Source organism: Xiphias gladius, chromosome 3 (assembly GCF_016859285.1).
Source record: "Xiphias gladius isolate SHS-SW01 ecotype Sanya breed wild chromosome 3, ASM1685928v1, whole genome shotgun sequence".
NCBI classification, from domain to species: domain Eukaryota; kingdom Metazoa; phylum Chordata; class Actinopteri; order Istiophoriformes; family Xiphiidae; genus Xiphias; species Xiphias gladius.
The window spans coordinates 10537324-10552860 of record NC_053402.1 but is presented as its reverse complement, the minus strand read 5'-3'; the positions used below and the strand labels follow the sequence as shown (position 1 = coordinate 10552860).

Below are 15537 nucleotides of genomic sequence, written 5' to 3'. Positions count from 1 at the left end.
TAAAAATCTGAATGTTATCAGAATTAGACTCATCTTCATCACTGTTATTTTCAAGTAAAAACATACTGGCGACCCTGCAGCAGGTTTCTATCCTGTAACTTTCATTCGGACAGCAAGAGCAGACAAAAAAGATGGAAGGCTTTTTTTTCTGGCCAAATGATGCTACATCTTAAGATAAAACTTATAAACTAGTTTAGCTGTGAGAACGTAGATGAGTTGGTTTCGCCAAATTCCACCATGAGACTGTGGAGAGAGGGCAGACCGTGTTTCCTCGTCCCTCAGGCGGAGCGGCCGGTGTCAGGACAGCTCCGGCTCCATCACTGCCATTCCCCTTTCAGTCACTAGGGAGAGACTCTGGACTGGGAAAGCTGCCGTTATCACGCTCAAAGGGTCCCGCAGCGGACTGGTAGTAGGATCAGAGTCTGCAACGCACCGCCATCCGCACACCGGCCTGCGGGACGCGTCGCACTCTCCGCCCGGGATGGAGAAAGACGCATCTGAACCGGACCCTTCCTGCCAGCGGAACGGGGTCGTGGGCGCGCTGTACGGGGAGTTCACCGACACGCTCAACGACCGGGTCCGGTACTCGGTGAGCTTGACGGAGAGCACCCTGAGCATCCAGAGGATCTCCTCGTCACCCGGCAGGACTAAGGTGGTTTTTGACTTGACCGACTGTGTCGGGTGCCGGGCGTACAGAGGGCCGGACAGCGCGGACGTCGGAGCCTACTTTACAGCCTATTTCTACCCGTTCAAGAGGCGCTGGATGACCGCCGGGGTGGCCCGGCAGAGAGTGGAGCAGCGCTTCAGGGTCGCGCTGGTCCAGGACCCGCTCGCCAACCTCCAGGAGGCTGAGAGGTGGGCTCGTGCCATCAGAGATGCCTCGGTGCTGCAGGCGCCCCGGAGAGACGGTGAGCACTATGAGGGAGCACGGGTCACATCACTTTGAAGCCTGAGAATTTAAATGTAACTCACAACTTTATATTAAAATAAACTGCAGGCCTGTATGTAAGAAGCAGAACAGACCATTAGACAGTATTTGGATGAGAAGATGAAAAATACCATGAGGTAGGATACAAAAAGTCCTCACATTGATTTCACCTTTGTTTATATATATATATATATATGTATATGACAAAAGTCCTGTACAGTGAGACTTTCAGGGTCCCCATTGAAAGTAGGCTGATACTTGGTACTATAGTACTCCTTCCTGTTGCCAAAAAGAGGTTTGGCAGAGAAGATATATCGTACCTGCTCTCAGTAACCTGCTCTACCTGCTGTAAGAGGTGGCCTACCTGCCACCAGCAATTACAGCTGCCTCATTCATTCAGACAGCCCCTGTGTGTGAGGATCCTGGATCTGGAGCCTGCTGTGAAATCGCACGCACACTCGCACGACCCATCACCTCAAGAGTTAGATTTTCAACAGATCCTCTGTCAGCAGAGAGCGTTAACCGCTGCCCAGGCTTCACCCTTCCTGCTTAGTAAATTCCCACTGAGCTTTTTCTCGTTGAGAGTCGGGAAAATCGCTCTGCAGCAGCTACACCTAATTAGGTCTCATCATGTCTCGCTCTGTTTAAAACGCAGACTGTCCTCAGGTTCCTTTGTCTTCCAGTCTCATTAGCTTCTCTGCGCTCCATCCTGGTATACAGTGAGACAGATATCAACAGGAATCTGATATGAGAGGTGTTTATGCGGCTAATTACCCCATCACTCATTTAGGAGGAAGAGGTGTTCCTTGCTGGTGATGAGAAAAAGCTGTTTGGGTCCCAAAATCATTCTGTTTATCATTAGGGTACAAATTCTAGAGTCCACCGTGCCAGGTCAGGTAATATCCTGTACCGCAGCTCCAACTCCAGCCACAGTAGTTCAGAGAGGAAGCGGATACTTGAGTTGTCAGTGACTAATTTGGAATGTTGTTTGCCAAAGATGGAGGCAAGGGTTAGTCGCGGGACGAGGAATGAGGCTAGCCTCCAGGTGTACACTGCAAACACAGAGGAGCGACTGGGCTCTGTGTGCCAAGGGACATCTAGCCTCCCTCTGGTCTGCAGCCAGCAGGACTTTGGGTTTCCGCCCTGTATGCCAGGCAGGCAGATAGTAACCTAAAAGGTAACTGGGCGCCCGCCCCCCCCATCACTGTCCTCCCATTGGACTCATCGAAGAGCTCAAACAGCTTCTCAGACCACACATACTAATCAACCAGCTCAGCCATCTAACAGTTCTTAGTGTCTAATTTCAGATCGTCTTCACTTCCTTTGAACACAGCGATGATGTGATCATTAATTTATAAGCTTGTTTTGGAATTCCAGCTCCATGCCAGCCAATACTATAGCATTTAGCAGCATATATTATGTTTTCAAATGAATAATGTAACGCTAATAGATGCAGCAGAATCACTGCTTTTTCAGCCTTGTTGCAGAGGGTGTATAAAAGTCAATGTGATTCACTAATCCCTCATAGTGTATTTAAGTTAAGCTAAGTTAATTGTGTGTCATCTCATCTGGCATTGCAGATAGGACGGTTGGATTAAAAGAGCAATTGCAGTGCAAGATTGGCATTTAGGCAGCGAGCTATTACTGTCACTAAAGTTTGAAGTGTATAGACGTGAAACTTAATATGTGAGGGTAAAGTTTCCAATGAGGTTGTAACTCTACTAATTTAGTTTGTGTGTTGAAATCTGTCGCACAAATAGTCTCACTGGGTTGTTATTCTCACTGCGGGCTCATTGGAATGAATGAGCCGTAAATAATCAAGTGAATACGCTATAATACAGTCCTGCTCAGATTAATGGTCTGCCAAAGTATTTCCCCTGCTCCACAGTGAGATTGCATGTAAAGGGATGAGATGATGGTTACTTGCTTTGACTTTCCCTACCAGTTGCCGCCTTTGTTGCTACTGGATGTATCCTTTCCTGCTATTCAAACAGCTGATAGGAGGCCAGTTACAGGTTTAGCATTTATACGCTGTGGCATTTTACATTCTTTTGATTCTGTTTATGCAGCGATAGCATTGTATACTGTTTTGATTTTTCCAGAACTTCTACTCTCGACCAGTACACCCTCAAAATGTGCAAATGTGTGCCGGGGTCTCATTACTTCTTCAGTGAAGGGGACGAGAGCTGAGTGCGTCACCAGACGACCTCTCACCCTGACCAGCATCTCGGTCCCTCCGGAGCCTTTGTCTTCTGCACCGTGACAAGCGGCTGTGATGGCCTGTCAACACCCCCCCCACCCACCCCCTCTAACACCCCACCCAGCCTGGTCATGCCTCAGTGGGCAGTAGTGTTTAAACTCTGTAGACCTCCTCACCTCCTATCCAGCAAACAATCACCCAACCCTGGAATGCAGCTGGTTTGCAAACAAGTCAGTCCAGTCTGGTTATAGTGTCAGTTTCACTGAGACGGCCTTCACTGAACTACCCACATATCTGTTTCTGCTCCAAGTGTTTTCTTGAATGGTTTGATGTTTTAACAAATCCCACCTGTGCTACAATATGTAATACTGAAGGCATTTCGCATCTTTATTTAGTATTTTTATGCATAGTGATACACTTGTGGCAACGAGACGATAACTCTGCTCTCTCAGCTCAGCACTTGTTACCGCTGACACACTGTCACATCCAGTCTGCCTGTCTCCTCTCTGGCCGCATGTGTGTTTACCCACTTGTGACTGTGAAATACGCACACTGCAGTTGAAAGTTTGCCTGCCGGTGCGATGGGCAGATCGTGCCCGCAGATATCTGACTTCACATCACAGACAGATTTCACATAACACCCTCACACCCGGCATCTATCTTCCCGTCACACACAGACGGGCTGCGTGCACGTGCACACGCGGACACAGCCCAGGAGCAACGGGAGACGGGACTTGGGTCAGCTCATCAAATCTTTTTGGTTAGAAAGTTGAAAAGACGTCCGATCATTTAGTCTATGGCCCAAGTGTACTGTTTCTTACAGCATGTTCAAGTACAAACATTAGGTAGTTTATAACCTGCATATAAAGTATATCAAACACGCTACTGATGCTAAAACATCATTATCTACTGATAAGAAGTACCAGTCCTGTGCAAAATGAATAATCATTAACAATTTTGATTTCCTTTACTTTTTAATGGTGGCCGTGTACAACTTGGAACAAAATGTGTAATTCTGCACATAAAATTTACACTTCTTAGCCAGTTTATCAGCTATATACTTAGCTAAAACTAAAACAGTTCTGCAGTAAATCCTACCTTCAGGAAGGTTATAACCTTTAGTAAATTATGTTAGAGAGGTTTTGATTCAACTTTATGGTCATTTTGGAGGATGTAGTTTGTGGCACTGTTGGATTTTATTTCATTATAAAATTTTGTCTAGCCCATTTATATCAATATGAGTAGACTAAATATTAGAGACACCTCTCAGTCACTTAATAAAGACAAGGTTTATTGCAAGGCTGTGATATTAAGCTACAGTTGTTTTAGTCGGGTGAATTTAACAAACTGGCAACTCACTGTGCGTAATCAGCATTCCAGCATTTCATAATCACCCCTACTCAGAGAGTAATGATAAATGGGTAAGAGCACTCCTGAGATACTTGGCAATGTTTGTTGGTTAGTCCAGACTGAAATAACTCCACAGCTGCTGGATGGATTGTCATGAAATTTTGCACAGACATTCGTGGTCCCCAGAGGATGTATCTTGGAGACTTCGGTGATCCCCTGACCTTTCCTCTAATGTCACCATGAGATCGACATTTGTGGTTTTAAGTGAAATGTCTCAACAACTGTTGGATGAATTGCCCTGCAGGTCAGACATTTGTGCTCTCCCCTTAAAATGCCATCCTCAGACCCAACCTAGTTATTCACTTTAGTTTTCTCGATGATGGCCTTGTCCTCCTGATCAGTCCAGGACGATGCGCCTTTGTCTCAGAGTTGGGTAGGGTGCTTGGACCCTGTTATACTTGCTCGCGAGTCTAGTTTTATATCTAATTATTTAAGTTATAATCATTATAGATGAAGCTGGAAATAGGAAGCTGGGTAAGTTGAAAAGCTTAGAAAAAGTCTCACAGAGCCACTAGCATTGGCTGTTGACTCTTAGTCTTGTTTGGCTGTTACATTAGGTCACGTTACATTATTTTAATGCTACCAGTATGTAAAATCATGCCTGAAATTGGGATTATGTTTCTCAATTAGAATATGTTCAAAGAGTTAGGGAACAGAATTCCCTCTTTCTCAGTTATTTAATGTAATCAAATTAATACGTACTCCCCTCCACTTCAACATTCATTATTCTGTTTGAATTGCTGGAAAAATCAGAGATGTGGACAGGGATTCAGAGGTCTGGTTTCTCCACCTTATCTGGTTCTGTGTGTGTCAGGTTTCATGAATGCCAATGTCAGAGTTGCCGGAGGATTTGTTTTTAAGCAGCAAGGACTTCAACTCCAGGTTTGACCTTTACAAGGACGTCTGTGGGCTTTATGAAGGGTATGCTATTCAGCTCAGCACACTTGAGTGCAAAATCTCATTTTAAAGCCCTTTCACTGTCAAAAGACAGTTTCCACTATATTCTGGAAGTGTAGAGAGTAGCTTTTGTGTCTGAAAGCCACATTGTGCTCTAATACAAGTAAAAAACAATGGTAACCCTGTGTGGGTGAATGGAGGCAGAGTTTGGCATGTGCCTGTGTGTTTTCGCACTCTCACCTCGCTCTTACCAGTGGGTTCACACCTCTTTCTATCAGATATTTTTGTACCTCCGCTGTGTCCAATCATGGCCCAAATGAAGTAGAGGGTGGTAGCGACAGCAGCAGTGCAACGCAGTTCACAGTCCTGGGAAATGAGGCTCCAAACTTTAAAGAAGAAAACCACTCAGACAGCTCAGACAAAAGTCAAAACAACACATCTGGAATCTTACTGTGTCTCTCTTGATTCGCTTATTCAATTACCCATTCAATTTAACCATCCATCACATTTTGTGCTTCTGATATGTTTGTCTGCCTGATACCTATGTCAGCATCAACTGCAGCCAAATAATTATGGTGGAAATTGATACTGAGGTCTCTGTCCTCAACAACCCAAAATGGAATGTTTTTTGTTTTAATGTTTTTTGTCCTTTCGGATTCATGTGATACGGTCTCTGGTGCGTCTGTGTCTGCTTTAAAGGTCAAGGGCATCTGCTGCAAAATCCGACTCCAGAGGGGGAAGCTTTTCTCTGAATTAATTTTTAAAAAGCCACGAATCCCTTTAATGGCAGCAAGCAAGTGTATAACAATTAAGTGTTTAAACCTGATTCTCCCACATAACGATGGATAAAAAAAGAATGAGAAGGGTGAAAAAATTAGTCATTACTCAAGGCCAAGTTCCTCCTGAAGCAATGAGATTATTTGATCTTCATTACAATACTTTACAACCATTTAGCAGGTTTTATCCAACCCCCAATTAGCCACTTGAGCTACAATCGCCCCCATATCACATAATCTATACATTTTTTAATAATATGCCTTTCTCCCCCTCTCCCTTAAAGCAATCGTGAGAAATTCTCTTATTTGCTGCCTTGCCGAGAGCTAGATGTGAAGACTGAGACCACTCTCCTGTCTGCACAATAAAAATGAAGCTACATCCAGACGCTTATTTTAGCTTAGCATAAAAACTGGAAATAGAGGGAGACACCTAACCTGGCTCTGTCGAACAGAAACATAATGCCTACCAGCATCTCTAAAGCTCACTAATTAAAACATTGCATCTCATTTGTTTAATCATTGCAAAAACCAAAGTGCAAAAAAACGTCAATTTGATATTTTTATGGAAGATAACTGCTGAACTATTTCTTGTCTCTGAATTGTTGTTAGACCCCCAGTTAAGATTCCAGGAATTTACTGGTCCCAGACAAGAAATAGTCCCACCCACGACCACTAAAAAACAGCAAATTGTCATTTTTAACACCTCAGTTTTTGCCTGTAAACAAAAAAAAGGAATATAACGTTTTAATTAGTGAGCTTTAGTGGTGCTGGCAGGTGGTAGTTAATATTCTCTCTTTAGTTTTTATAAATAATCTTTAAAATTATAATCTGCATGAAGGCAGCTAGAAACTGGGTAAGTAAGCAAAAACATGGATCTTTGCTTACTCGCCTGCTTGAGCAAGGTGCTGAGGCCCTATCAACCCTTAGTGTGATGAAGTATAGTCACTCCATTACTGTCCCTCCCTGAGAAACGGAAGCAACAGGAGGTTCTCCTCATGGACATGAATACGATGTCACAGAACTGCTATTAATAATCGGTACGAACCCAACTCAGAAGGATTTGTAAGCCCTCACTCTTGGAAGAAAGTAGGACGTCATATTAACATTAAGCATCGTCAGTCTGAATGCTGTCACAGCCTATGACTTTGCTGTTTCATGTTCTTTTTTGTTTTTTTTTCATCGTGCATTTCTGTGCCACAGAGAACCGGAGGGACAAGGTTGTCCTTATACATTCTTTGAAATATTTGATCATGCATAAGAAGACATACTCTTCTCTTCTTGCTTCATTCCTATCCTTTCCTTGACTCACATGCCCCCCCCCATCTCAGGTGTGGCGTATACGCTGGTGCGCCGGCCTTGCCGGGTCATGATACTGGTGAACCCTCACAGTGGGCGAGGCCAGGCTCTGCAGCTCTTCACTGGCCACGTACAGGGCATGCTCACTGAGGCCGCTGTTCCCTACACACTCGTCCTCACAGGTTAGTAACATTTGTACACATACAGACCTTTGCTGTTCATGCATTTAGATAAACCTCTTCTCAAGGTCGAGCTGACATGACATGCGGCTGAGGGGATTAAACTTTCAGCCCCATCACGGTAGGATCATGGACAGATAATGAGACTATGTGCTCCTGGGCACAGAGATTCAAAGGGCCCCCACCCTCCTATATAGGAGCAAGACCCCCAGACTGAAAGAGATGCAAAATATTTATAGTTACGTTTTGCAGGTGAACCAGAACTCTCAGACACACAAAAATGACTCAGTGATGTCATTTATGGTCATTTTGCTTCTCTTTGTAGTTATTTAATTGACTTTCCAACAAGAAATAGGTGAAAGGTGCTATTTTATTAAGGTATATGAAATGTACTTCATACCAGACCTGTGCGCCTTCTTATGCGTACCCAGTAGTCCATACATGCGTACGATCACTGTAAGAACGAGGTCATTGTGCCAGTTACGCGCACACACATGCACACACACGTAATTTGGCATAACCACAGTACGAACAAACTTTCATCTTGGCAGCAATTGTACTCTTTGCAGTTGTTATGCATTATTTGTGTAATCACAAAATCACAGGCCACGTGTTCACAGCAAACACAAGCATGTGCACACATGCTCACACACACACACACACACACACACACACACACACACACACACACACACACACACACACACACACACACTAACATCCGCAGGTGCTCAAGCGCACGCACACTGATACACATTAAATTCTCATAAGTCACCCCAGCTGCTTCACATTCTCCCTGAGTTGCTGATGGCTTTTTGTGACCTTAACCGGTGTCATCTGTTGGTTGCGGTAATCAGAGGCTCTGAACTCCAAGTGACTGCTCTGAATACCAAGGAGCTGCTGGGGGAACAAGGAAAGGCATTAATGCCTAAAGTTCAACGCACAGTGCATCATTTATCCTTCGAGCTCTATTTTTCACCCACCCTCTACTCCAGCCCCAAATCTATTTTACAGGATCAACAGTTTGACAGGTGAGAATAGTAAATTGTCTCTTCTAGCCGGAGCTTGGCAGTACATCAGCTGCATCTCTGATACAGCTCAACAGAGAGATGGAGTATAACGGCAAAGGGAGAGGAAAAGGGGAGAAACTGTGTCTGTGTGTGTTTGTTTATTTGAGAAGGAGGGTTGATGCGCATGCTGGCCCTTTGCGCGGACTCCTGGGATTTAAAAGAAGGTCAGCAGCTGGATGGTGATGAAAAAAGACAGATTATTGACGTTGACCCAGGCCGAAGAAGAATGGAGCGGAAAAGAAAGGAAGGGGAAGAGCATGTGTCGCTGAGGGGCCTTCAGAGGTCGGGTACGGTAGCCAGGCAGAGGTGACTATCAGCGAATTAACTGGCACAACATTGGCCCAGCGCACAGCTCCTTGACGAATGTATCACATAACCTTTGCCCAAGGAAAGACAGGCACCAACGGATGCGCCTCTTGTGTCAGCATGTACCTTTTACATAGTGTATGAAGCATCCAGTGTACCAAGCCTTTTTCTTCACCCTCGTTAAACTCAGAAGAAGGCAATAGAGTTTGACATGAGGAGGAAAATGCTGCATTTAGAGTGAAACAACTTTTTTTTTTTTTTCTTTACTGCAGCTCATCTGTGCAGCTCAAAGACGAAACAACAAATTGACGGTGAACATAACGACTGGACTATATGAAAACCATGAGTCGCCCCTGTCTTCAGGTTTAGGCTGATGTTCGTGTTTGTATTTGGCGGTGACCCATCGAATAAGGAAGTGGCCGGGAAGTAAAGTAGCAGCCTGAGCCCCGTCAGGCTCAAAGCGCTGAGTCAGCTGTGCAGCGCAGTTACCCCCTCGGCCTCTGTCTGTCAACACAGCAGTGCATCAGTGCCTCCAGCCTCCCCAGCGCACAGCAAACAAACAGCAGCAACATGGGGGGCACCTCTGGGAGAGAGAGTCCCAGGAGAGTTTAAAGGGGGGTACAGGTAGAGATAGAGCAAAGTGAAAGGAGAGGAAGGTTGTTTTTATTTCAGTTCTGTCCTCGATCAATACCTTAGCTGGAGTGGTAAAATATTTCCTTCGTGATGGCAGTGCATCAATACTCACTAAATTCTTTCTGCCCGCCTGCCTCTCACTCTCTCTCAAGCTGTCTCTTTTCCACACACACACACACACACACACACACACACACACACACACACACACACACACACACACACACACACACACACACACACACACACACACACACACACACCACTACACTGGGGAGTCTGGGTTGGTAGAACTGTAGACTTTAATGCTGGCACGAGGAGCCCACAGAGACCCCCGCTTCCAATAAAACTAGGCTGAACAAATAGCTCAGTCCTCCGCCCAGCGCATTAACCAGCACTCGTGCACACACATACTGAACACTGAATGCACATACACACATGCACATATTTGTCGGTCACAGATGTTTGCAGGCCAGCTAAGCTGCCTTGGAGCTTCTGAGTAGCCACTGGATGGGTTAATGTGATATGTCTGGCCTGATAAGGGGAAATTGAATCTCTTTTCTGCCTAATCTCCTTGATCCTACCCCAGAGGCTGGGGATGAGGGGAGCGTGTCTCTTTCTCTGCCCTTGCCCTTGATTATATTTTGTCTGTTTGTCCTCCACTTTGCCACATTTTTTCTGTTTTTCCTCTTTTTATTTTTCTCATCTCATCTCTTTGTGTCCTTCAGAGCACCAGAACCATGCACGGGAGCTGGTGAGGAAGGCAGACCTGTCACAGTGGGACGCCCTGGTTATCATGTCTGGAGATGGGCTGCTCTTTGAGGTGCTTTGACTTTACCCGACCTATTTCTGTTTCATGGTGACACAACTGTCAATCAATCGCAGATGGAAGTGATATAAACCTCAAACCCCTGTTTCTATTATTAGCACTTTCAGAATAGGCCTGTTAAAATTTAATTTGTACTAGAACATGACATAAGAGCTCTGTTACTGTGATTCTAATACCTAAAAAGCCATTGTGTGGATGCTTTTCTGCTCAGCGCTGTACTGTTATGAATGTATAAATCTTAAGCCAGAGTGGTTTCGTGTTCCCTGGCTTTGCCATACTTGACACAGAAAAGCTGTAGCTACCTATGAAACACATTTTATCACAACTTTTTCTCATACATTGACACTACTTTCTATTTAAGACCACGTCTGATTCTAGTTTTCTATTTGTTCTTGTTCACTAAGGTGATAAATGGTCTGATGGAGCGAGAGGACTGGCAAGAGGCCATCCAGACCCCTTTGGGTATTCTACCAGGTGGCTCAGGCAATGCCCTGGCTGCCTCTGTCCACCACTACTCACAGTGAGTCAGTCCATTAATGAGTCATTTAAATGCATGGACTAACAGTGCAAAAGAAGAGAAAAGAAGAATCTTCTGTAGCCCCAAAAAAGAACGAATTATCTCCTTTCTGTGTAATTATGCCAAAGGCTGACTGGGTACATCATTCCTCAGGAGGTAGCAGAGACAGTGGAGCACACCGGCGCTGCTTCGCTGAGCAGCAGTGAGTAGCAGGAGTTCATCTCAGGCTGCTGATAACTCTCAAAGGAATGATGTAATGGGTTTAGAAACTCGCACATTATGAATGATTATAGTCCAGATTACTACTCTGGAACCAGCCCCGTTTTTTTTACCGATTTTATACTTAGGTGTATATTGAACAGTTGTATAAACTTTCAGTTTTTGAGTTGTGCAAAAACTGAGTTGAGCATATTTTTATGCCAGTTTTTGGCAGGACAGCAACAGCGGGGCCAGCCCTATAAATGCGAATGTCCTGAACTGACTGACTGACTGACTGTCAGTGAGTGAGTGATGGAGTTACACCATTGGTCAGCTGGCTAAAATGAATTGGTGTGACCAGTATTCTAATAAGTCACCAGGGGGGGCATTTACAGGCAGTTTTGCCAACTTAGCGACTCTATAGCTAGATTTACCAACTTTTCACACCCCCTTTGGCAACTTTTTTTCACAGAAGCACCTAGCGACAAATCATTTTGGACAAACCTTAGCTACTTTCAATATTGTCCTGCAAGTGCCAGGTCTAGCTATCCCTCTGCAGGCACACCTCTCTATCCATCTCATTCAATTGACAACACGTCAGCTGACACAGACATGAATATGCTTCTAACGTTCCCTCTTAGTGATCATTTTACTGGTAAATATGGCCAAAATCACAGCACAGTCATTGTCTTTAATTTATGTGCATGGTGATTTTGTCAGATGATGTCGCGGTTATAAAATCAGGATTTTAGCAGTGCAGAGCAGCAGCTTGGAAATGGCTTGGAAGTTACTATTAGTTAACATGTAGTCTTAATGGGGCCACATTTTGGTCACTATTTCATACATGTTGGTGCCCCCCCTAAAAAAAATTTAAAAGAACTTATTGGACTTTTAAAAAGTCATAATGTGTAGCTGTGAGTTACAGCAAATAAACTGCATATCATTGGGCCCAAACCCCCAAATTCTGAGCCAAACCTAGTTGTCAGAGATAGATTCAGTTAGGTATAATGTTGAAATAGTATATGTCTAGCCATGCTAGCAGGGCTAAAAATGCTACTGTGGCTAAAGTCATTTAGAGAAGTTGACATCTGTAGTCAAGATTAGTCTCGACAATTATTTGACAGATCGCCATTGAATTTTGTTCAGATAGTAACTTTTCATCTAGCACCACCATCATGTCAGCATTTTAATCTGTAGTTTATGTGTGAATACCTGCAGAACTAATGACATTCCCATCAGTGTCAGCTCTACTTTGTGTTTAGTGCTACTTAGCAAATGTATTGCAAATGTTAGCACGCTAACACACTAAACTAAGATGGTGAACATGGTAAACATTGTACCTATAATTATAACATCAACATGTTAGCAATGATTGTGAGTATGTTAGCATGGTGGTGTCAGCATTAAGCTCAAAGTGCTGCTGTGCCTAAGAACAGCATTGATTTGATTTGTGTAACACTCCCGCAGGTCGCCTCCTGCATGGAACGAAGAGCTACTATTGAGCTGTGGCTTCATGCTGTGTAAAGGTCTGGTTGGCTCCTTGGACCTGGTGTCAATCCACTTGGCCTCTCAGCAGCGCCTCTTCTCCTTCCTATCCCTGGCCTGGGGCTTCGTGGCAGATGTTGACATCGAGAGCGAGAAGTACCGCCATGTCGGAGCCATCCGCTTCCTGATGGGCACCCTGGTGCGTCTGGCCACCCTCAGAGTCTATCAGGGCAAGTTAGCGTATCTGCCTGTTAAGGAGGCGCCAAAACTTCCAAAAGGGAGCATCAAGGCTAACCACCCTCCTTCAACACCACAGCACCCCTCACTCTGCTCCTCCCTTCCCTGTCCGCTCATCCCCGACCCCTCTCCAAATCAGAACTCTCGCCACAATCACAACAGCACAAATTCCAACCACAACACCCTCACCAAATCCTCCAACAACGCTATCACCGCCAAGAGACCTGAGACCCAGAGTGATGGCAAGACCATAGCACTGGTGGACTCTCTTCTTCCAGGCCTGGACCAGCCAGTCCCAGAGAGCTGGACAGTAGTCAATGAGGAGGATTTTGTCTTGGTGCTGGCTATATACCAGTCCCACCTTGCTGAGGACCTGTGGACCGTCCCCGGTGCGATGGCAGACGACGGGCTGATTCACCTGTTCTATGTGACAGCAGGAATCTCCCGTCCTGCCCTCCTGCGCCTTTTCCTCGCCATGGAGAAAGGTGCCCACTTGGCTTGTGGCTGCCCCTACCTGGTCTACGAGAAGGTGAAGGCCCTGCGCCTGGAGCCTATCTCTCGTCAAGGCATGATAACTGTGGACGGAGAGATGGTGGAATACGGGCCTGTCCAGGCGCAAATCCACCCAGGACTGGCCAGACTCATATATGGATGAACCTGGATTATCTTAATCTTTTTCTGGTTGTAGAGCTTTCTAGTTTGGCCTTTTATACTCAGTCTTGATTCCTTTATATATGCTGTGTTTTTAGAAGTGCCAAAGACATTTTATCAGCCTCTGGAAATTCTTCTATTTTTCTACAGAAACAACTTGTCCTATCAATGTTTGATTCAGGGTCAAAGCCATGGGTGGTTGTTCTTGCTGCTGGCTGGTACCAGCTGAGAGGAAGAGAGAAGGACTGTGTGTGTGTTTGTGCATAAGAGAGAGATCTTTATGTATGAGTGTGCACTCAAGTATGTGTAAGTGTGAGTTTGGGCATGAGGAGCTGTGGGACATAGTGGCACGGTGCTGTGACTGAGGAGTGCATTGTGCACCCTGCTGTCGGACCTCATAAGCATGACACACGTGAAGAGAAGCACACTTTCCCATCCTGGGAGGCTCCTGGAGAAACCACACCCCCTGTCCCACTCTACTACGCCAGGCCACCAGTCTCCCTCTTGAGCAAACGCTCTAACAGCATCACCTCCCCCTCAGCTTGGTAAAGAGGAGCTTTCTTACTGAGGAGATATAAATCCCCTGGGGATTTGATGTTGACAAATCTTTAATCTTTGCATAGTTTTTATAAAAAAGTCGAACAATACTAGATCTAGTCATGCTAAGCATAAGCACCTGGTAAATTTAACACCCCCCCCCCTTCTTTCTGTGTGTATAAACTTCCTCATGAAGTGCTGTAGAGGCAGACAGAAACCTAGCCACCTGAGCTTACACCTCCACCAACGGCCGATCCATTTCCTGTCCTGTCCGCTCTCTTACCCTGCTTGATCTGCAGCCATCATCAAACTGTAGGAACCGCCTCCACTCACAGACAAATACATACACCCTCACTTTCTTTTCCCCATCCCCCCTCCTCTTATGCACAGATCCTCACATACACACTCATTCCCTTGCATCTCCGCAGCACTTAGTGAGGGGGAGGGGCATGGTCTGATACCGTGCATATGATCCCCTCTCCTCTTGCCATCTTAAGATTGTACTCTCTGTCCCTCCCTCGGTTAATGAGCCATCAGCACCTAATGTGTCCTTTATGTTCAGCTTTACATCTGCAAAAGCGTGCAAAAAAGAACTGGAGAGGGTTTTTTTACTCTCATGAATGCTTTTAAGTCAGTTTCAAACACATATTAGACTGGTTGAAGCACACTGAAGCGGAGAGAGCAGGGTGTCACACCGGGTCAGTCAGCGTTGCATATTGAGACGCATGCGGTCAATGTGAGTTGGAGGGACTCAAGTGCTCTGCTCCGCTGTGTGGCCTTTTCGCTGGCTGTTGGTGCTGCTGTGGTGATGAGCATTAGTGTAGTGGAGCAGAGGAGAGTGCAAGTGTTAGCATTATCATCAGTGCCCCTTTCCTCTCTCTCTCCCTCTCTCTCTCTCACACACACACACACACACACACACACACACACACACACACACACACACTCACACACTCTCACACACACCAGTTTATTTCAGGTCACGATGACAGCATCAGAACTGTTGCACCCACAGGTATGCATCAGCTGAAAATCATCACTTAGATAGTGAGCTGTCTTTGCCAACCTTAAAAACAAATCCTATTCTTTAATTAGAAAAAAAACAGAATGTCAACAGGGTAATGGAGGTCACACTGTCTGAATGCTGGTGCAGCCGCTAAAAACGACATCACCTCTTTCGCTGAAAATGAACAATAGAATGTTGAGAAGCTCTTGGAGTTAAAAGAAATGCTGATTATCAGCTTTCAAGGTTTTGATGAATAATCACTGTCGCCCTGACTGCAATAGTCAATGCAGTGACCGTGCACATTATTTTCCTGCTGCTTCTTCAGAAGCTTGTGAAGGAAACATGAGTGATTGGCTTCCACTGAAAGGAGTCTAATGTATTT

At 45.2% G+C, this 15537-nt stretch overlaps 1 protein-coding gene across 1 annotated transcript; it reads left to right on the top strand.

Annotated features, from left to right (window-relative positions):
- The first annotated feature begins 481 nt into the window (after window positions 1-481).
- On the top strand, window positions 482-13937 carry LOC120788173 (sphingosine kinase 1). Its single transcript, XM_040123730.1, has 5 exons — window positions 482-908; window positions 7540-7689; window positions 10424-10518; window positions 10929-11044; window positions 12707-13937. The coding sequence occupies exons 1-5, from the start codon at window positions 482-484 to the stop codon at window positions 13614-13616; spliced, it is 1698 nt and encodes a 565-aa protein (XP_039979664.1). The 3' UTR covers window positions 13617-13937.
- The last annotated feature ends 1600 nt before the right edge of the window (window positions 13938-15537 follow it).

Excerpts from the sequence above, each read along its gene's own strand:
- LOC120788173 (XM_040123730.1), top strand. The coding sequence starts at position 482 with ATGGAGAAAGACGCATCTGAACCGGACCCTTCCTGCCAGCGGAACGGG. Across the intron at positions 7,690-10,423 it reads CTACACACTCGTCCTCACAG|AGCACCAGAACCATGCACGG; the intron begins GTTAGTAACATT and ends TGTGTCCTTCAG. Across the intron at positions 11,045-12,706 it reads TCTGTCCACCACTACTCACA|GTCGCCTCCTGCATGGAACG; the intron begins GTGAGTCAGTCC and ends ACACTCCCGCAG.